This window comes from Taudactylus pleione, unplaced genomic scaffold (genome assembly GCF_031769625.1).
Source record: "Taudactylus pleione unplaced genomic scaffold, aTauple2 ptg000579l, whole genome shotgun sequence".
NCBI classification, from domain to species: Eukaryota; Metazoa; Chordata; class Amphibia; order Anura; family Myobatrachidae; genus Taudactylus; species Taudactylus pleione.
The window spans coordinates 2,305,632-2,326,721 of NW_028284981.1; the positions used below are offsets into that span (position 1 = coordinate 2,305,632).

The window sequence follows — 21,090 nt, forward strand, 5'->3', positions numbered from 1 at the left end:
ACAGATTGCTGCAACTGTGCTCAACCAATAAGATATAGCTTATATTAGGGTACAGCCAATCAGAGCGGCGGGATCAATTTTGTGGTTGCTGCTGTGCAGGTTACAGCAGATTTGATTGGTCTATAAATGATATATAATTACGCCTGCTGGCTTTACAATTTTGAACTGCAGCCTATCCTCACTTTACCACACTATCCTGTAGCTAGGTTAAGATGGGTCCGGTTTTGTTTTTGTAGTCCAAGTTGCAGTCTGTATTTGTTGGCTATTTTTTAATATGGTTAGTTGTTAACATTATGTTTAATTTCTCTTATGTACAAATGGTACATGCAGCCGTCAGTTTCCTGCAATGTCATGTACTTACAGAAAATTTACCTGCTTGTAACTAGAACTTTTCTCAATGTAATGTGTATGAACTCTGGGCTCCTCGCTGCTAAAGGATTGACGCTTACTACAGGCAACGCTTGCAAAAACCAGATTTAATTTTGCTAGTCTGGATATCTTAATTAGGAAAGGATGAAGACTGTTACATATATGAAGGCGATCCTGTATTTGTGAGGCCTCCTGGGCCTTTAAACCTTGCAAAATGACTGTAAATCCGCATTAACTTATTTTTTATACTATAGTTTTAAATGTTAATACATTTTTCCAGTTAAAAAAAATGAAATTATACCTTCCCACTTTTAAGCAGCCCTCCTTCCTTTAATATAAAATAGTGGGGGGTTTTTGTACTTGCCTGGGCAACAACCCAGTGTAGAATCCTTCACTCCCTCAGATATACACATTAGAGTTGCTGGTTTTTGCCCTTTTGTCCTTCTGATAAGATAAAAGTCCCAGGTGTCTGGAAAGCAGCCCTCCTGATAGAGAAAAGTCCCAGGTGTCTGGAAAGCAGCCCTCCTGATAGAGAAAAGTCCCAGGTGTCTGGAAAGCAGCCCTCTACTTATTGGAGTTGGCAGCATAGTGAAAACACACATCAGCCATCAGGGCGCCGAAGCCTTCAGCCACCCTGTCTGCATGACTGGATCAATGGCTCACTTGAGATTCGTGGGTGATATGGATTGTGGATCGGGAATATGTTAGACTTCCTCGTAGCAACCAGGGCTTCAGATGGACCTGGTAAAGCGTCAGACCCTGTATGGTGCCATTCAACGTTTACTCACTGCTAAAGTTGTCCCCATTTCCAGTAGATCAGTGGGTGTTGGTGTTCCACTCCAACCAATGTGTGGTCCAGGAAAAAGACTTCCTTATGACCAGTTCTATACATGACTTCCTTATGACCAGTTCTATACATAAAATCTCTAAATCTTTATGTTCATGTACACAAATTCAAGATGGACTCCTTGAGATTGGTCATGGACAGTGTGAAACGAGATGATTCTATGATGTTCATGGTTGTCAAGGACGCCTATTTGCATGTCCCAGTCTGTGAAGGCCACCAGTGGCTTCTCAGATTCACCGTTTGGTCTAACCAATTTCCGTTTCTAGCCCTGCCCTTTGAGTGTTTACATGGGATAATAATTATCCAAATTCCTGGTCGATTTCAAGTCTAATTCCTCCTGCTTAAGGCAGATATTGGCAAAACAGCCCATATATTGGAATCCCACGGTTAGCTCACCAAATATCGGTAGGTCAATTAGGAACGCAGCAGGCCAAATGCAGCCCACCACCGGCTGCAATCGGGCCCACTGAACGGCGCCCCAAAAACATCATTTTCTGTTTCTACTGCAGACAGAAGCACTGTGGATACTGCTAGCTGAATTAGAGCTGGTGTGCATGTCCAGCCACAACAAAATGGCTGAAATGCAGCTCTGCGCATACCCAGCCACAACAAAATGGCTGAAATGCAGCTCTGCGCATACCCAGCCACAACAAAATGGCTGAAATTCAGCTCTGCGCATGCCTAGCAACAGAAGCTCCTCCCATAGTCCAATGCGGATGCAGAGCTCTCAGGGCAACCCGGAAGACACCGTAACTACATACCTTCCCTGTAACTGCATTCTCCTGCTCACCCCCTACTCTGTTTGTAACACTGTAACCACCGCTGCATTCCTTTGTCTCTACTATTTTTTATTTAAATTAACGGTGCACCATGGTGTAACTGGCTGCGTCCTAAGACAGTAGCAGTCATCAGATATCATGGTTTAATTAAAAGCAATATTCCTTTATATTAGTATATGTGATGCACCCTTCGGAGCAATTGAGTGAACCCATGCGCTATTGTGGCAATGCACAATGCCTCTAGGGGGCATGGTAAAAAGAGGTGCAATGCCTTTTATGGTTTATACTACAGTGTGGCTGGACCCTTAATAAGAACCGTTATCTTGTTGCTGGAGGGCTAACTTCGAGAAAACAAATTTGTGGCCTTTCATCCAATGTCATTTTCTTAAAATGGCACTCCCAAGGAAAAAGATTGGAAACCCCTTATTTAATAGTACAGGCCTGGACATCTGGAGACACTGTAGGGGGTAAATTTACTAAGAATCGAGTCTGATCGAGTTTTTTTTTTTTTCAACTCGTTTAGCATCGCCAAAACTTGGGTGAATTGAGGCTCCTGAAACTCAAAAATGTACTAAACGAATTAAGCTGAGAGCGAGTTGGCCGATGGTGAAGCAGATCGAGATACCTCCCCCGAGTAGCAAGTTTTGAAGGAGATTACTCATCCGAGGTTGCAGTGTCTTCTCTCTGCCTAACTCTCCCGAACAAGCAGCCTGCACATATCAGTGAAATATGTGAAGGCTGCTTGTGTGTTGTACCTGTAACAAAAAAATGACACAGGGTCCCCCCCAAAAGACATAACCAGCCCTGGACTGCTCAGCCAGTCCTGGTTCCTAAAATGACGGGGGGAATAACGTGTAAGGTTCCCCCGTAATTTAGAAACCAGCAACTGGCTGCAGGACCAGTCCTTGTTTTAAAAATAGGGAGGGGGGGGGAATGCGTAGGGGTCCCCCAATATTTAAAACCAGCACAGGACCCAAATCGACCGGGGTGTAATGCCACAGCCAGGAGATCCTATCACCGTGTCTCCATGAGTTACCACACCGGGTGACACCAACCCTAGAGATGCCTCTGCCTTCAGGCGCCTTTTATAAATAAAAAAAAAAATATGTGGAGACTTTTAAAAACAAACTAAATTGTTCCAATTATGTTAACAAATATATACTGAAGTCAAACATTTTGCTTCCCGCTGCTGGGAAAATGAAATAGTTTATTTAAATTGGGGGGGGGAATTAATGGGATAGGGAAGTTTCTTTCTTCTTCTTTTGCCTAATTCGCTATGTCATTTTCTATTAACATATTCACTCCTGTGTACCACCAATGGAAAGTCCAGAAAGTTTATTTAAAAAAAAAAAAAAAAGTTACTTGCTGACTTTCCATGAGCTCTTAGATCCATGTGACTGGGAATTACAGTGGGACTTTGACGCCCTGAGCAAGGTCCTCCTGAGATGGAGAAGTGATCTGCTCAGGCTGTTAGACGCATAGGAAGGACCTGAGCGACCGCAGGTTATATCTGCCGGGCCGCCTCTCAGAAGTGCAACCCTTGGTACCTGTGTATTTGTTTTATTTGGTTCATTGGACTCGAATTTCTAATCGTGATGTGAACAGTGAAGATAAGCACTGGACTCTGCTCCCTGCCCTGCGTCTGTACGACAAATATCATTATTTATTTAATCTCCTCTTTTTTTTTTTACACCATTACGTTCTTACTCCTTTCTTAATGCTGGCCATACACGCTACACTTATCGGGACGATCCGCCCGATATCGGCGGATCGCCGCGATAATTGTAGCGTGTGAGGGGGGGGCAACCGAGGGTTAAATATTGCTCGGTCGGGCATGCTGGATTGTCCAGCATGCCCGTCCGATGCGATATTTCCCGTTAAACTGTCGGCTGCATCGGGCAGTGTATGCCCAGCGCAGCCGACAGACAGACTTTTCCTGTGTTCCTTCCTACGGAAGGAACAGGGAAATGTCTCCTCCCCCGGGGGCGGAGCGCAGATGTCGGGCTGATACACTGTCACAGTGTATGCCGGCGACATCTGCGGCTGCCAGATAAAATGTCTGTCGGTCTGACAGACATTTTATCTGGCAGTGTATGCCCAGCATACTTATATTGTTATTAAATAAATATTATTTATAAATTGGTGGCACACTAGTGCATATAATACAGGTTGTATCTAAGGCAGGGGTGGGTAATAAGTGGCCCTCCAACTGCTGTTGAACTGCAAATCCCAGCATGCCTTGCAGCAGTATTGCCCACCCCTAATCTAAGGGGATGTCCTAGGCTTCCTCACATGGAGACCTGATAGGCTGTCGGTGCTGTGCTAGAAAAAGGGTTTGAAGATTTCTGGTGAATGTTGTTGAACACTTGTGACTACAATGGGATGTCGCCTTCAGTTGTCGCACAGGGATTAGTCGCCATGGAATCCATCTTCTGGGTCGCTTAAACCGAACATGACCATGGTAAGCCAGACAGCCAGGTTTATGATAACATCAGTTCAGTGCGTGGCCCGGAGGCTGTGTCCCATCTAACAGCAGCCCCATGCAATCGGCAAGTTCTGTACGGTTTGTGCCATTCATACAGTGAATCGTGAAATCTAATCATTACTTATGGAGCAGAATGTATTGCAGGTAAATGTTGCACTATCGCTAATGATTGACTGGAGGATATATGCAGTCTCGTGACAGGTCTCTGATTACAGATGTGTCCTTGCACATCTATGCTGCAGTCGTGCTTAAAAGGCGCGCCAATTCCCGCGAGACTCTGCTAGCGCACGGCGTCTTTTTTTTTTTTTTTGTGGCTGAAAATGCGTCTAATGGAGCGTACACACGGTCAGACTTGTCAGACTTGTCAGATTTGTCAGATGAACGATTGAACGATTAAACGATTTGAACGATTTTACCAAAGTTTTGAACGATTTGAACGATTTTTGACTACATTAAAATGAATGGAATCGTCCAAGTCTGACTGCAAACCCATCAGATGTCAGATATCGTTATCTGACAAACGGGAACGCGCATCGTTGATCGTCCATCGTTCAGGCATGTCAGATATGAACGATTTTCCTTCAGATATGAACGACTGAACGATTTTTAAATCGTTATCGTTCATATCTGAAGGAAAAATCTGATCGTGTGTATGCACCATTAGTCACAATGTGATACGATCTAGGACGCAACGGCAGACTGTGATGATTAGTTTGATATGTGACACTTGTATATATGTGTGCGCCACTGAGTCCCTGAATCTGTATACGAAATGCTACAATGTAGCGCCCAGTTTTTTTCATTCCAGGTTCCGTTGTGGATCATATATAGTCTCAGGGCCGTTTTCAATCAGCCGCGATGACGTAATTTCTCCAGGCAAAAACTTATCCCCGTATTCAATTCCAAAGACTTTTCGCACCGCCGGTGCGAAAAGTCTGCGCCTCGTAACCAGCGGAAAAGATTCGCCTCTGAATGCAGGCGGAAAAAAAAAATATGCAGAATTGGGGGTTTGGGGTGCAAAGTTGGGGCAACACCCCTGCAGCCTTGGGACAGCCCCCAAAGGTAAACTGTGTTAAAAAATACTTTAGATCACCCCCAAAAAAGTACTTTTGTTTTGGTGGCGAAAAAGTCCAAAGTTTCGGGACAAACTTGAAAACCAGCGAAATAGTCTCCAGGGGGTCCCCCAAGTATGCCCCAGGTGCTTGCTGAAGGTGCGTTTTTTAAGTTTTTAAAACCTCACTCTAGCGATTTTTAACCATGCTTTGACCCATTTTCATATACCCCAAATTTGCTGGGACTACTTATTTTTGCCAAGAAACCTGCTAAATGCTATTCTTCACCACTTCTGCAAAGACTAATTAGCAGCTACTGAGAGCATTGAAGCATCCCAGATACCTTCAGCAGGGCTATTCGTGGGTATCTATAGTGATCCCCAATGTCAGTGCATCTTTTGGGGGGTGTCAGGCTGATTTCCCAAAATCTGACAGCACTTTTCGCCCGTGAGTTTCGCCGGGACGCGATTTCGCGTCCTTTGGAAACACGTGATGTAGATGGAAAGTCCGGCAGGCGAAAAGTACTGGACTTCGCGGCTAATTGAATATGCCCCTCAGGTGCAAACAGATATACAAGTGTCACCTATTAAATGAATCAGCGCAGTCTGCTGGTGCGTTATGGTCGCATTGCAACTTAGCCGCACTTTCGGCAAAAAGACGCCCGATGCTAGCAGAGTAGCACGGGACCTGGCGGCTCACTGACTGCAGGCAAGTCGCGATGCGTGGCGTATTGAGGCCAGATGTATGAGGACACGGTTGTAGTTCAGCTGCCGATAGGTCAGGATATTTGCATTAATTGCTGAGACGTTTATTGTAGTCACTTCCACTCCACCTATACACAACACCACTGCGGTTCAGGTTTCTACGGTAAAAGTTGTAACATCCGATTAGACCTGGTGCAGCTGGAAAAAGCCATTTCCATTACTGGGACGAAATATGAATCGGGGTGATTAATATATTTGTTTAGAGAAGGGTTAGGCAACGTTTCGCAGTCCAGCTAATGTGGAACTAAAAGTACCAGCATTCCCGGCCATCCTCTGGCAGTGAAACAATCACCTGTCGCCTAACTACAGTATAAACTATAACAATCAACGTCTAAATTCTTTTTTCTTTTTTTTTTATTTCTTTGTGATGTTACAGAGGTGCTATAACGCTCGTCCGCGTGAAGCTGCAGGTAAAGAAGCACCTGCGCGAGAAGAACACAGTCCCCGTCATCTTTAAGGAAATTGTTAAGCGTCATCCGGATAAGACCGCGCTGATCTTTGAGGGCACCGGAGCAACATGGACCTTCAAGGAGCTAGATGAGTTTTCCAACGCGGTGGCCAACTTCCTGTATGCCGAGGGCTTCCGCTCCGGGGATGTGATCGCTCTGTTCATGGAGAACTGCAATGAGTACGTGGCGCTCTGGCTCGGCATGGCTAAAATAGGAGTGGAAGCTGCTCTGATTAACTTCAACTTGCGGCTGGACGCCTTGGAACACTGCTTCAGCGTCTCCAATTCCAAGGCTGTGGTGTTTGGCCGGGAGATGTCCCAAGGTGAGGGAGGGACTGGGCGATGTCCTTGTCTGCTGCTGGAATAGTTGTGTAATCAGTGAAAGCGACTTGAGCACAAAGTGACATAGTTTTATATGTTTGTTGTTGCCATACACCTCTTCCTTAGGCACAGTCCTACTTTAATTGGTTGCTGTAGCCAGTAAATGTTTCTGTAGGCTGTGTTATTTATGGCTCATCTGTGGCAGTGTTAAATTGTAGTTTAAACGGAATCGGTGTGAAATACTGACGGAGGGTATGCAGGCTGTCGGCACACTGCCTGCGGAATTCCGATGGTTCGAATCCCAACAGGGGAACGGTGAGTCCTGTTCCCCTGTCCTATTTACTCCCTAACCTTCCTTATTTGTACCCTCATACTAACCCACCCTACCCCGCACCCTAATCCTCCCGGTAGGTGCCTAACCCTCGTCCCTTAGTCTCTAACCCTCCCCCCCCCTTAGTGGCTAACCCTAACCTTCGCCCGTTGGTGCCTAAACCTAACCCCTTCTCTGTGGAGCCTAACCCTAACCTCTCTCCTTTTGCAGACTAACCCAAAGTCCCCCTGAGGTGCCTAAACCTAACACCCCATCCCCCAATGGCAGATCCTTACCTTGCCACGGTCTCTCTGCGATCGGGCTGCCGTGATTTAGACGTCTGCAACCCCAGTCATGTCGGGATTCCGGCGCCGGTGTTTTCTCAGTGATCAGGATTCCAGCGCCAGGATTCCGCCAGCCTGCATCCCGATCGTGGGGATATTAACTACATCCCATTTAAACATTTGACAGAAAGTCCTTGCTTACTACATTCTATTGGACCTTAGTGGATAAAATGAGAAATTGCTCCATGTAGGTCTTGATTTAAATCATGGTTGTTATTATATTCAGCCTAATTTCTCTGCATGTATAGTATTAGTGAGCCGAGCATTAGTGGCAATAACCCTGTATCTAGATGAAATTATAATACATAGCCATCATGGGGACGCTGCCCCCAGTGGCTGAACTGTGATGTTGCACAGCAATAGCTCCTGAACAAAGCACGTTTGTACCACTGCTGTCATCTGTCAACAAAATATACCGAATCCTTATAAACTTAATGTATAATGAATGGCGTGACGCTCTGAATTATAACGCATTCCAGATTGCCATTTGGAGCTAAAAGGAGTCTATTTGACATAGCTTTACTGCTCATTTATATATAATGTGTCTTGCAAAGGAATTTACAACAATATATAAATGCGTGTTATTGCCATGTCAGAATTTCCGGAGTCATTTTGTATGTTTTGCCTCCAGCCATGACCGATGTCTACGCCATGATGGGAAAATCTGTTCAGCTGTACTGCATGGATGACTGTGACCCCTCAGCTGTTCCCCCCGGCACAGCGTTTATCGCTTCATTGCTGCAGAGCGCATCCCGTCATCCTCCCAAAGATCCTGGGAGAGGATTCACAGGTACACATAGTGCAGCACTTGTATGGCTGGCCTGCTGCCGTTATTTTTGTATGGATCATTCGCAGATATGCTGTAACCCCCTATACCATCCTTGTTTGATATGTACGTGCTCTAATAGAAGTTATACAGCACTAATCTGTCCTGCTGTCCCTGCCATCCTCAGTGGGCCAGTGTTTCTGTTGCATCATCCTGGGGGGTGCTGGTGCCGGAGGGTCTGGCACTGGGGGGGTCCTGGCGCCGGAGGGTCTGGCACTGGGGGGGGTCCTGGCGCCGGAGGGTCTGGCACTGGGGGGGGTCCTGGCGCCGGAGGGTCTGGCACTGGGGGGGGTCCTGGCGCCGGAGGGTCCGGCACTGGGGGGGGTCCTGGCGCCGGAGGGTCTGGCACTGGGGGGGGTCCTGGCGCCGGAGGGTCTGGCACTGGGGGGGGGTCCTGGCGCCGGAGGGTCTGGCACTGGGGGGGTCCTGGCGCCGGGACCCCCAGTGCTCCGACCCACCGGCGCCGGGACCCCCAGTGCCCCGACCCACCGGCGCCAGACCTTCCAGCACCAGGACCCCCCAGCGCCAGGACCCCCAGTGGTCGGTTTCTGAAACATTAAAAAATTTCCCCTTTTTATCTTCTAATCTTTTTATTTTCCAGATAAATTATTTTATATCTACACCTCTGGAACAACAGGACTCCCTAAGGCTGCCATTGTGGTGCACAGCAGGTTAGTATGTGCAGTTTTTTATTTACATATATTTTTATTTCCTCCGTCTCCAGCAGAGTTTCTAGGTCCTATCCACTAACCTATCCTTTGTACTCAGATACTTCCGCATGGCTGCCTTGGTGCATTATGGGTTTGGTATGCGATCCGATGACGTGGTTTATGACTGCCTGCCCCTATACCACTCTGCAGGTAATCAGACCATCCGCTTCTGCCTGGCCGGCCATTTGTAGCTGGCAGAAAACTGCGATCATGGTTGTGTATGGTAATCTGTGACTCTCCACTTTTTTATTTTATACTTTTGTGCAGTAAATATTTTATTGGTTTACAGTATACCCACATTTTTAGTTATTTTTTTAGTCCTGTTTTATAAAGAACTTCCATAGTCTGCTCCTAATCCCGCCTCTATAATATCCACTTGTTACTCTTTTTTTCAAATTATTCTGATCTTCCAGCTTTTGATGAATTAAGTTTTCGTTGTTCTTCCCCAGGTAACATTGTTGGGATGGGTCAGTGCATCCTCCTTGGTCTGACGGTTGTTATCAAAAAGAAGTTTTCGGCATCACGGTTTTGGGATGATTGTATAAAGTACAACTGCACGGTGAGGGGCCTTATAGTGTATTACCTAATTTAGGGACAGACTGATGATTGGTACTTAATGGGTTCTTTCCTTTAGACTGTAAGCTCTGACAAGCAGGGCCCTTTTCTTCTCATGTGCTTTTTCTTCCCTCATTTATACACCCCTTCCCTCATTTATACACCCCTCCCCCTCACTTATACCCCCTCCCTCCTTTATAACCCCTCCCCCTCCCTCCCTTATACTCCATCCCCCTCCCTCCCTTATACTCCATCCCCCTCCCTCCCTTATACTCCATCCCCCTCCCTCCCTTATACTCCCTCCCCCACCCTCCCTTATACTCCCTCCCTTATACCCTCTCCCCCTCCCTCCCTTATACTCCCTCCCTTATACCCTCTCCCCCTCCCTTATACCCTCTCCCACTACCTACAATGGCACCTAACCTTGGGGTAATTTCTTTCTTGTTTTGTTCATACTGTTTCTGTACTCTGTAAGGCGCTGCAGACCCCTTGTGGCACCATATAAATAAAGGATAATAATAGACTTATCTCATGCTTGACTTTGCTTTCCTTTTGTTCTTACAGATAGTCCAATACATTGGGGAGATCTGCCGATACCTCCTGAACCAGCCGTTGCGGGAGGCAGAGTCTCGGCATCAGGTGCGCATGGCATTGGGGAACGGTCTTCGTCCGGCTATCTGGACAGAGTTTACATCGCGGTTCAGTATCCCACAGATTGCCGAATTTTATGGCGCTACCGAATGTAATTGCAGCCTCGGCAACTTCGACAATAACGTGAGTGTGTTTCGTGTGTGTGTGTGTGTGTGTGTGTATAATGTTGGGCCTGGGATGGTACAAAACAAATCATGAACAGCTCGGTAACACTTCCGTGTGATGTTTGTGCGTAGATCGGGTCCTGTGGCTTTAACAGCCGTATTCTGCCATTTGTGTACCCAATCCGGCTAATGAAAGTGAACGAAGACACAATGGAGCTGATCCGCAGCCCAGAAGGTCTCTGCATCCCCTGCGGGCCAGGTGAGTACCCTGAGAGTTGTCTTAGCTGAAGGCTCATTTGTTTCATAACAAAGCCCCACGGGTTAGGACTAAAACAATCTGACTGTATAATTTACAATAACCATAGAGCACAGAAGGACGGGCCTTAGTGTCCCCGAATGAATGAAGTATAAAAATCCTGTTTTCGCTTGCATCCTCTTTAGGGGACACTAATAACCTCGGGGACGTCCCAAAGCTGTCATTGGGGAAGGGTGCACTCAACAACTCTTTGCAAGACAAAACAAAAAAAAAAACTTACAAAAGACCGCTACTTAGGAGACGGCCACCATGTACTATAACATTTAAGAAGTGTGTCCATGAATCTGCCCAGCTAGGGCTATATACCACAAAGTGCTGGAAGCTCTCGCCAGACTGGGAGAACTGGTCACAGGGTCTGAAATTTAATACAGTTTAAATCCTGTCAGAACACAACCCGAAGCCCCTCTAGACTGTGTGCCGTGTAATTTGTAGCCCTCCTAAAGGACCAGAAGAACATCGATCACAGAGAAACCCAGTCCGACCAATGGCTGATAGCCTGAAGAGGGAATGTTGCACAAGTACCACTTTGAGTATTAGACCAGAACTTAGAAGTAAAAGATACAAGCAGCCTATGCATCCATTGGTAGTGCACCGAAGGAGGGATTATATAGGGGAGGCGCTACGTCACAGACCAGTTGTAGCAGTTTCAGTGCCAAATCCTGCGCTAGGCTCTGATTCAAGCTCGTCGGGTATCTTGTTTGAGAAAATGTCTAATGTATATTGAGGCGTAGACCTGTCCTTTTTAACCACTTAACTAAGTGAATACCTTTCTAAAAATGCAATAATAATTGTTGCTTGTTTTACTTTATCAAATTAGGTAAATAATAGCTACCGTATTTAAACCCGATTCAGTATGTTATTAACAAATTTGTAGATTTGTTTAAAAACAAATAAAATATTCTGAATAAGAGTTAAACAGCTCATATGTACATAATTTAAATAAAATATTTGGGACACTTCACAGTCCTGCAAGAAGTGTGTATGTGTACATATAATACACATGCACATACTTACCAGCACCCTGTTGGGATGCCGGCATGGGGATTTTGACCGACGGCATCCTGTACCCAACCTATAAATATAGCTATATAGATGCAGAACTGTAAAGAATCAGCCAGCAGCAGGGGGCGCCCACTACTGGCTGGAATGGGAGAGAGCAGAGGAAGGCGGGGCTGTCAGCGAAGGCTGGTGGGTATCAGGGTTGCCGATCACAGCCGCTCTCCGTCAGGTGCTTGTAGCCTCTGGAGAGAAGTGAAGCCACAGCTTTCCTTAGCCCGGGCTGCAGGAAGACCGTTTCCCTGCAGCCGTGGGTGGGCGAGCCCCACCTTATGTAGGCTGGCGGGCAGATGGGGGGGTTGCTTTGGCAAGCGAGGGGCCGGCTGGGTGGGAAGATTAGCTTTAAATAGCTGCTAGCAGGCTCTACAGACACTGTCTCATCAGAAGTGACCTGAGAGTAAGCTCTGTAGATCAGGCTACTAAATGTTGTACTTCCTTTATTCCCCTCATCCTCCGTGTTATCTTAGTACCGGCCTATTGATGTGTCCCATCTTTGTCTCACAGGTGAGCCGGGACAGTTGGTCGGTCGTATTATCCAGTCAGATCCTTTGCGAAGATTTGATGGTTACGTGAATGAGTCCGCCACCAGCAAAAAAATAGCTAGAAACGTTTTCAAAAGTGGAGACATGGCATATCTCTCTGGTAAGTGTTAGCTAGGTACCTACAATTTCATTGAATACCCCAATATCCAGTAGGCCAGGGTTCCCAAACGCAGTCCTCAAGGCACCCACCCTAACAGTCCAGGTATTAAGGATATCCATGCTTGTGCACAGATGGTATAATCTGATTGAGGTACTTAAGTCACCTGTGCTTAAGCATGGATAGTCTTTAAAATTTGGACTATTACAGTGCCTAGAGGACCTAGTTTGTGAACTACTGCAGTAGGCTGATGCCTTCAGAAGTTGTGGTAAACTTCGCTTTGAAGCTGTATGGTTAAACCTTTGATTTATTTTCGCATCCATTTGGGTCACTGGGGGAAGCCTCGGCACTATAATCCAGTGACTGGTATTGGAATTTTAAGTTTTGGAAGTACCCACCAGAGCCAGGTGCTTATTATATAGCTGCAGCCTTTTTCTTTCTTTTTTTTACAGGTTTTGTTCATTTTCTTCTACTATATGCATCTCTTAGCCGCTGAGGGGACCGCCTCCGCATGTGGGCCTCCAGCCATTTGACCAGAGCAAGAGCCAAACCGCACACGGGAGGTGTGGTATTGACTAAACTGCTTGCACCTCCTAGTGGCTGGAGTTGGGTTAGCAGCCACGGTTCATCACCTGCACCAGGTGGTTGTGGGCAGTCCTGCATTGGGCATTACACTGGCTAAGGGGCTGACTTTTCTTTTTGAATGGCTGCCATTCTGCTGCGCTGGGTTTTAAGAGAAGGTTAAATCCACCACAATAGGCACAGACACCATTTTTTTTTTCTAGACACCGCAGCAGCGTCTTCTTCTCTTCCCTCTCATCTACAGGGGAGTAGTAGTGATGTATTCACAATGTGCTTGTTTTTTTCCAAGTGAGCTTTTCCCTATCTCTGGCCTGTGCCTCTTACATCTCAGCATCCTCCTGGTTGTGCACTGAATCTGTCCTAGTTTTAGTGCTTGGTTAGAACCATTATCTAGCATAATTTCCTCTACCCTCCTTTCTTCAGAGAAGGGGGAATATTTCGAGATCAGCCTGGAGAAGGGACCGCAGATTATATTTTTTGCCTGCTCTGTCTTGGTGTTTGAGGTGGAGGGCCGAAGACCGAGCTCTCCTGCGAGTACACCCCCTGGTATGGCAAAGTCTATGTTCCCGGCAATTACAGAGCTCTACGAATTCTCCCTCCTCTGGACCCCTCCAGGGGGGTGTCATGGGACCCAGGGAAAAATTACATTGCTCCCCAGTGCTGTTCCCGACCAATCCCATTTGGTCCTTACTGCAATGGCATCTGATGGCCCGACGTGGTCTCGGGGCCCTGTTTCACTGCAGGGTTTCCAGCACCTGTCCTATTCCAAGAGAGTTTTATGACTGTGGAAACCTTCTGGTGCTTCCCCTGACTCGGGGCAAAGTGGATGAATGTTCTGACCTTAGAGGTTTCTCGCGTCATGATTAGGAGGTGGTCGCCTAGTGCGTGCTACAATCAGAGCCAGTGAGGAATCAGATTCCAGACACTTCGCTTCTTAAATGGGAAAAGAACAGACCGATCCCATAGGTCACCTAATAATCAAATAAATGTGAAGAAAAAATACAATGGTTCAAAAGTCAACTGTAAAGAATATGATCTGTACCAGGACTCCATAAAAATCCAAATTACTTGCTTTTATTTTGAACCATTGTATTCACTTCTATTTGTATTTATTTTGTTATTTTTATTTTTCAGGTCTCTTTCTATATCTATCATAAAATTGGAGCCTGATTTAAATTAGATCATCACGCACATGTATGATATACAGCCTAATTACTGTATACTTTATCATTGGTGGGCTGGGATATTCTAACTGTGATCCTCCACTTCCGCCTAGTGGTAGGTTCCGTATTTGCAACTCCTCTGCTCTATACTGTATGTCTATGTAAAACTATTTAACGGTCTAGATTAACTGTATTTGCTTTTCAATAAAGCTTTGCATTATATACTGAAGATTATTCTTGACAATGCGAGGGTAATCCCTATTATATTTTCTGGTTTGTCCCTCACTTAATCTCTGTGTACATATTAAACCATTGGAGGCACAGAAACAGGGACTCTTTCCAAGCTACTCTCATACAGGCGATGAGAGACAAAATAGACTATTTGGAGAACCGCCATAGGCACAATAATCTATGCTGTTTTGGCATCCCAGAGTAAATTACGGGCACTCATCGCCTTGATTTCCTGAGTATAGATTTACTTGCTGCTTTGGGTGTCTCCGGATAATTCTCTACACCACAAATTGAGAGGGCACACAGATTAGGTCCGGATAGTCGACCGACACAGGGCAGGGCTAGACCAGTGATTGCAAAAATTCTAAAATCTCTTATCAATACCGTAGGACACGATCCCTGACAGTGCAGGAACATACAGTTCTTATATGTCAGGACTTTGCGGCAGTAGTTTTTCAGAAATGTTAAACCATCTATTTGCCCTTCTTTTTCCCAGCCAATCTAAGGGTCCTTGAAAACGACCAATCTTTACTATTTGATGGCCCGATAAGAGTATTTTTGCTCTTTCAATGGGTGATTCTGATTACAGATGCTAGCAGTCGCTCTTCAGTGCCAGTTACAAGGTATTTGGACAGCAGAGGAGTCAAAGCTTCTGAGACTGGCTCAGACCAAACCTGTTGCTGCCCACCATTATCACAGTGTTTTGGTATAATGACCTCACCTGGTGCGGATGAAAAGGTTTCCTAAATCAACTTTTTGATTGGACTAGTTGCTCATCTTTGTGCAGGTCGTCCGGATGGGTGGTTTTATAACTCAGATCCGTACAGGTTTACTTCACTGCACTTTGTTTTCTTTCTGCATAAACTGCCTCTTTCACTGGGAGTGCAGCTCTTCTTGCAGTGTGTGATGAATGTGCGGCCTCCTTACACCCCCATCTCCCAATAGCATTGCTGCTCCTTCCTTGCAAACTGTTTTATTTGGTGGAGCAGAAGTTCCTTGCCTGGAAGGCAGGTTGGCTCCCTCTACTCTAGAAGAGTGTTGGAACTGGGGGCTCGGTCTTGTAGGTTACCTTTTCTCATCTTCCATAAAGACAGGGCTGTTCTTAGGACCAAACCTTCCTTTCAGCTAAAGGTGGTCTCTAAGATTCACCTGGACACTGTAATCCCAGCTTTAGACCGGGATAAGTCTCTGGAAGAAGAGGGCTCCCTGGATGTGGTCAGGTCATTAAGGGTCTGTGTCTATAGGATCCTGGACTTGCACAGGACAAATGACTTTCCATCCATAAACAGACTCGTGCCAAGTGTCTTACTTTGGTAATTTGTCAGGCTTAAATTGGGGCAGGTGGGAGCCTCCTGGAAACCTGGGCTCGGGGCCTCTGCTGAGTAGTTATGCCGGGCGGACATGTGATCTCCTGTGTTCGACTTCACCAAATATTACAGATTTAATATTGTCCTCCAATGGATGGGGGAAAAAAGAGGAATATTGTACTTGTATTAAATCCTTTCTCATAGTACATTGTTTATGTGCTGTTCTTGTTCATGGTTTCCTTTTTACCGTTATCAACATTAAGGTGATTGTTCTCGTTAGAGACTGTTGTTGTTTCCCACCGCCTCCCCTCTTGTTCTGTTTCCCTGGACTGTCCTCTGTTAGACTAAACTGATTGTCCCAGGCAGTCATTATGGTGTAGAGGGAGATGAGCCTGAGCTTTGTGTATAAGTAAAGTTCCCCAGCTCCCTGCACCGCACTATATTACCCTAATGAGCTGCAAGGAATGGATTTCACGTAGATAAAAAAAACTGGTCTTTAGTGTACATGAGGAAATTACCTTCAGTCCTCAACATTGGTGGACTCCCAAGGTCACTAATTGGCTTCATTACAATCTAGTGCAGTGGTTCCCAAATGCGGTCCTCAAGGCTCCCCAACAGTTCAGGTTTTTGAGATATCCATGGTTGAGCACAGTTGGTAAAATTAAATTAACTGAGTTACTAATTAAAGTCACCTGTGGTCAAGTATGGATAACCATAAAACCTTGACTGTTAGGGTGCCTTGAGGGCACAGCGTTTGGGAACCTCTGGTCTAGTGGCTTAAGGTAGTGGGCTTCTGTTTCCTTCTGGTCTCTAAACGCAACCCTGTCTTCCTCTTCACAGGTGATGTGCTGGTAATGGATGATTTGGGTTACATGTACTTCCGGGATCGAACGGGGGACACGTTCCGATGGAAAGGAGAAAATGTGTCCACCACAGAAGTGGAAGGAATACTAAGCCGACTCCTTGGACAAGCCGATGTAGTGGTCTATGGGGTGGAGGTGACAGGTAATACACTAAGTTTTGGTTCTTCTCTTTTGACCTAATATTTGCTGAGTCAGGCCCTGTGCCTTTTACACAGCTTCGTCTTTACTACACTAATACCCCTTTTACACCAGAGCTAAGGTTATTGCAGGGTTAACCCGGGTAGCTCCTCGGTGTAATAGGGTAAACTGTTGGATTCCCGAGTCCAGTGACCCGGCAATCTAACCCAGGTAAGTTGCAGGGTTTAACACGGGAATGACCCGTGAAACCCTGCAGTGTAAATGGCGCGATCCGGGTCACGATGACCTTGAGCGCATGCCGTCCGATTTGGCTGGCTTCAGTCGCGCTTGGAGATGACGTCATCTCCAAGTGTCCACTTCCACGCCGGAAGAGCCGGGTCACTGCAGACCCAACGCTGGATAAATTCCGGGTCTGACCCTGTTCCATACTCTGGGTAAGTCCTGGAATGTAGGTATAAAAGCGGTATAACAGACACACAAACATCCTTTTCTCATTCATCTTAATGAGGGACTCTGGAGACATTGGAGAATAGGGCCTGGTTCGGAGATGGACGCAGCGCCAATGTTTATGGAATTGAGCGATTATCAGTAAACCGATTATGCGTCTAAGTCACACTGCGCATGCGTCGGGGTACATTACCATAGTCACTCGCAGTGACCCTTTTACTTGCAGAGTGATTGATAGTCAGGGACCATTTGGGGGAGTTAATGGGGATTGGCGGCAAAGCACGCGGGTGTGTTGTGGCCGTTTCGGGGCCGTGTCACATCCTGCGTCTGCGATCCTGTACGCCAGGAATATAGCTCCGACGTCTTGATTCCCACGTCTGTTCTGCGGGAACATAGACTCACTCAGGTCTGTGATATTCTAATGATTTGCGAATGTTGCTGCGTCTTTGTACGCAGATGCTGCAGCATTTTGTGCAGACATTTGGATTTGCAAAGCCGCAGGCGGGCGTCTCAGTACATCTCCTGGCAGCTGCGACATTCGCATATTTGTGTATAGCAGCTACGTACACAGATGCCGCAATGACATCTCTGAATCAGCCCCATAGAGTTGGATAGAGTGCGGACACTTAACGTTTGTAAACAGATTTCTCCTTCATCCACTAGGGGACACTGGTCCCAGTATAATGGGGTATAGAAGTGGGATAACCGGAAGCTGGCACCTTTAAATAAAATTCGAATGGAAGCTAGCTCCTCCCCCTCTATACCCCCCCAGGTCAGTCTAAAAAAGTGTGCCCTGGGAGCTAGACCTATGTCTCCTTAGGGCTCTAATTAAAATAAAAGAACTACAATCAGCAAGAGGACAGACAGGCAGCCTACTGCCCCTGCCTGTCTGCGCCGATGGAGCTGCCGGGGAGACCTCACCGCTGCTGCATGCGGTTTGCGCTGAGGTCTCCTGCTAAAGAGACCTCAGTCTCTGGGGAGCCCAAAGACGCGCTGCATGCAGTGCACGTCGCGGGCTCCCATAGCACATGCCCGCCTCCGGCAGCACAGGCAAGGCTAAGGTTAGTGTTCCCTGGCTCTCTGGTTAGTGGAAGAGCCAGGACATATCTTTAGGCGGGCATATACAGTGCGTTCCGCTAGCGCTGAGAGTGCCATAGCGGGGGACTCGGGGGGTGGAGCCTAAGTATTCCTTCTGCTCCTGCCTCCCAACAGCCTCGGTGCTTCCAAAGGGACATTGGTGGCCATTTTAACAGCACTACACTGTGCAGGCTGTATCAGGAGTCAGACCAGTACTCTGTGTATCAGCACTTGCAAATATTGTGTACAGCACTATTCAATTAGCGCTGCAGGGATCATAGTATCTCCCTTTCAGTCTAAGTCTCTGTTTATTTTATTGCATAATCTTCTGTTAATGCAACCTCACTGTCCTTTTCGTGTGTGTGTGTGTGTGAATCATACATGCCTACCCTCCCGGTTTTCGCAGGAGGCTCCCGATTTTTCGGGTAACCCCCCGCGCCCCCGGAAGGGGTAGGCATTTCTCCCGCATTCTGCCCACTTCCTAGTGAAGTGGGCAGAAGGAGGAGAATACCCGCGGCGATCGCGGGTCTCCGTGAAGGGGCGGGGCTTAAGAGGTGATTCTGCATGAATCGCAGCATTTGGCCCCGCCCCTATGTAAATTTTACCCAATCACGGCAGTTTTGCCACGAGGGGGCGGGGCTTGATGGCGGGGATCGTTAGGCCCCGCCCCCATCGGCCCCCTGCTACTTCTCTTACCCGGGCTTCTCCCGGGAAGAGATTATAAAAGGTAGGTAAGTATGGTGTGAATGTGACAGTAGACTACAGACATGTCTAAACAAGACTTGTGGTGAGAAATTCACAGAGGGTTAGCCTAATGCTTCCTTACTGTGTGACAAATGTATGTCCCAGCCTCAGCTACTGATCATGCAATTCAGCCTTTATGGTCTGATCAATTGACATCAGTTTAATTCAAATCTGTCATCAGAGCTGAAAGCAGCTCGCATAGACCGGGAGAGGCTTAAACAGACAGCAGCTGAACCAGATTGGGCTCGCTCACTGGCCAGATCTGTTGAGGGACTTACAAAGAAGGCCCCTCCTGCATCCTCTTCTTAATAAGAGATTGATTCATAACCCCCCTACGCTGGGATGAAACAGAGAAAGACTAGGGTCAGGACCCTGAAGAGGGCAAGGTTCAGAAGTTCACATTCCTGAAGATCCTGAACCTACATCTCAGGGCGTAGATGCTTTAATTACGGCAGTACGCAAGGTTTTACATTTGTAAGATTTAGAGGTAAACAGTCTATCTTCGGTAAAAGATTTAAACAGACTGTCACTTTTCCAGCATCGGAGGAGTTGGATGAGATTCTCTCCTCCGCATGGAAACACCCAGATAAGAAATTCCCCTTTCCGCCTGACAGTAGGAAATTATTTGAGACCCCTCCAGCATTGTAACCCATCAGTAGCCCGTCTTTCCAAAGACGGTGCTCCCGGTGCCTGGCGCTGTTTCCTTAAAGGAAACATCTGACAAGCTGGAGCACACATTAAAATCCTTATATACAGTAGCAGGGGTTTTGATGCGTCCAGCACTAATCAGCTGTTGGGTTAAAAGGCCAGTGAGGCCTGGGCTATGCAGCTGGCGGAGGGTATCAAGAAATCAGCTGCCTTTCTGGGAGAGGCTTCTAAGGACATTTGTAGTCTGTCCGCCAGATCTTCTGCATTAGCTATAAGCTCTGTGGCTGCGTCAATGGCAAGCAGATGCAGAGTCTAAGAGAGTAGTAGAGGCCCTTGCCTTTACGGGGGAGGTACTTTTCGGTTCAGAATTAGATAAGTGGATCTCACAGGCTACAGGTGGAAAATCCACTTACCTACCATCTGCTGCTCCTCCTCCTCCTCCTCCTCCTCCTCCTAGAAGGCCTACAGCGGGTCCTTCCTTTTGGTCCTTTCGTGCCCCGGGAAGAATTAGAGGACGTTCCAAAGGAGCTCCGGCCTTCTCCAGGGGTCCCAGAGTCCGCGGTAGAGCTTCAGCATTAGCTGCATCCAGCTCACAACAGGACAAAGCAGCTGCAAAACCGTCCGCATGACGTTCTCCCTTGTCATTTGGGGGATCCCAGGTTAGGGGCTCATTTTTTGCGCTTCAAGGAGTTGGACCCAGTCTTGCCAGGACGCCTGGGTCTGGGACATCATTATTCACGGCCTGAAGTTGGATTTCAAGGTCCAACCACCTTCTCGGTTTTTCAAGACCGGTTTACCTCTGGCATCAGAAAAGCGAGAGGTAATCCAGGAAGCATTACAAAAGCTGTTATTGTTTCAGGTGATAGTGAATGGTCAAACCCACCAGAGAGGTCAGGGGTTTTATTCCAGCCTGTTTGTCGGGCCAAAGCCGGACGGCTCAATGAGACCAATTCTCAATCTCAGGGATTTAAACCCTCATCTTCGAGTTTTCAGAGTCAAAATGGAATCTCTCCAGTCAGTTATAGTGGGTCTTGGAAAGAACAAATTTCTTGTGTCTCTAGACATAAAGCATGCTTATCTCCACATCTCCATCTGGCTGCCTCATCAGGCATTCCTCCGTTTTGAAGTCCTAGACTCACATTTACAATTTCAGGCCCTACTTTTCGGTTTTTCATCAGCACCAAGAGTGTTCACAAAGGTCATGGCTATTATGATGGCCCTGGTACGTCGTTAGGGGGTCGTCATTGTTCCATACTTAGACGATCTCCTGATCAAAGCCCCGTCGGTGTCTTGTCTGTTACGAGACATTCATTT

The 21,090-nt window shown here is 46.8% G+C and overlaps 1 protein-coding gene across 1 annotated transcript in view; it reads left to right on the forward strand.

The window, feature by feature from the left end:
• Nucleotides 1-21,090, forward strand: part of SLC27A4 (solute carrier family 27 member 4) — a 46,839-nt gene that overhangs the window by 14,805 nt on the left and 10,944 nt on the right. Inside the window, exons 3-11 of the mRNA XM_088453359.1 lie at nucleotides 6,673-7,067; nucleotides 8,351-8,509; nucleotides 9,147-9,216; nucleotides 9,314-9,405; nucleotides 9,705-9,814; nucleotides 10,375-10,584; nucleotides 10,698-10,824; nucleotides 12,442-12,579; nucleotides 16,700-16,864. Of these exons, the coding sequence (XP_088309485.1) occupies nucleotides 6,673-7,067; nucleotides 8,351-8,509; nucleotides 9,147-9,216; nucleotides 9,314-9,405; nucleotides 9,705-9,814; nucleotides 10,375-10,584; nucleotides 10,698-10,824; nucleotides 12,442-12,579; nucleotides 16,700-16,864 (1,466 nt within the window). The remainder of the gene's footprint in view (nucleotides 1-6,672; nucleotides 7,068-8,350; nucleotides 8,510-9,146; nucleotides 9,217-9,313; nucleotides 9,406-9,704; nucleotides 9,815-10,374; nucleotides 10,585-10,697; nucleotides 10,825-12,441; nucleotides 12,580-16,699; nucleotides 16,865-21,090) is intronic.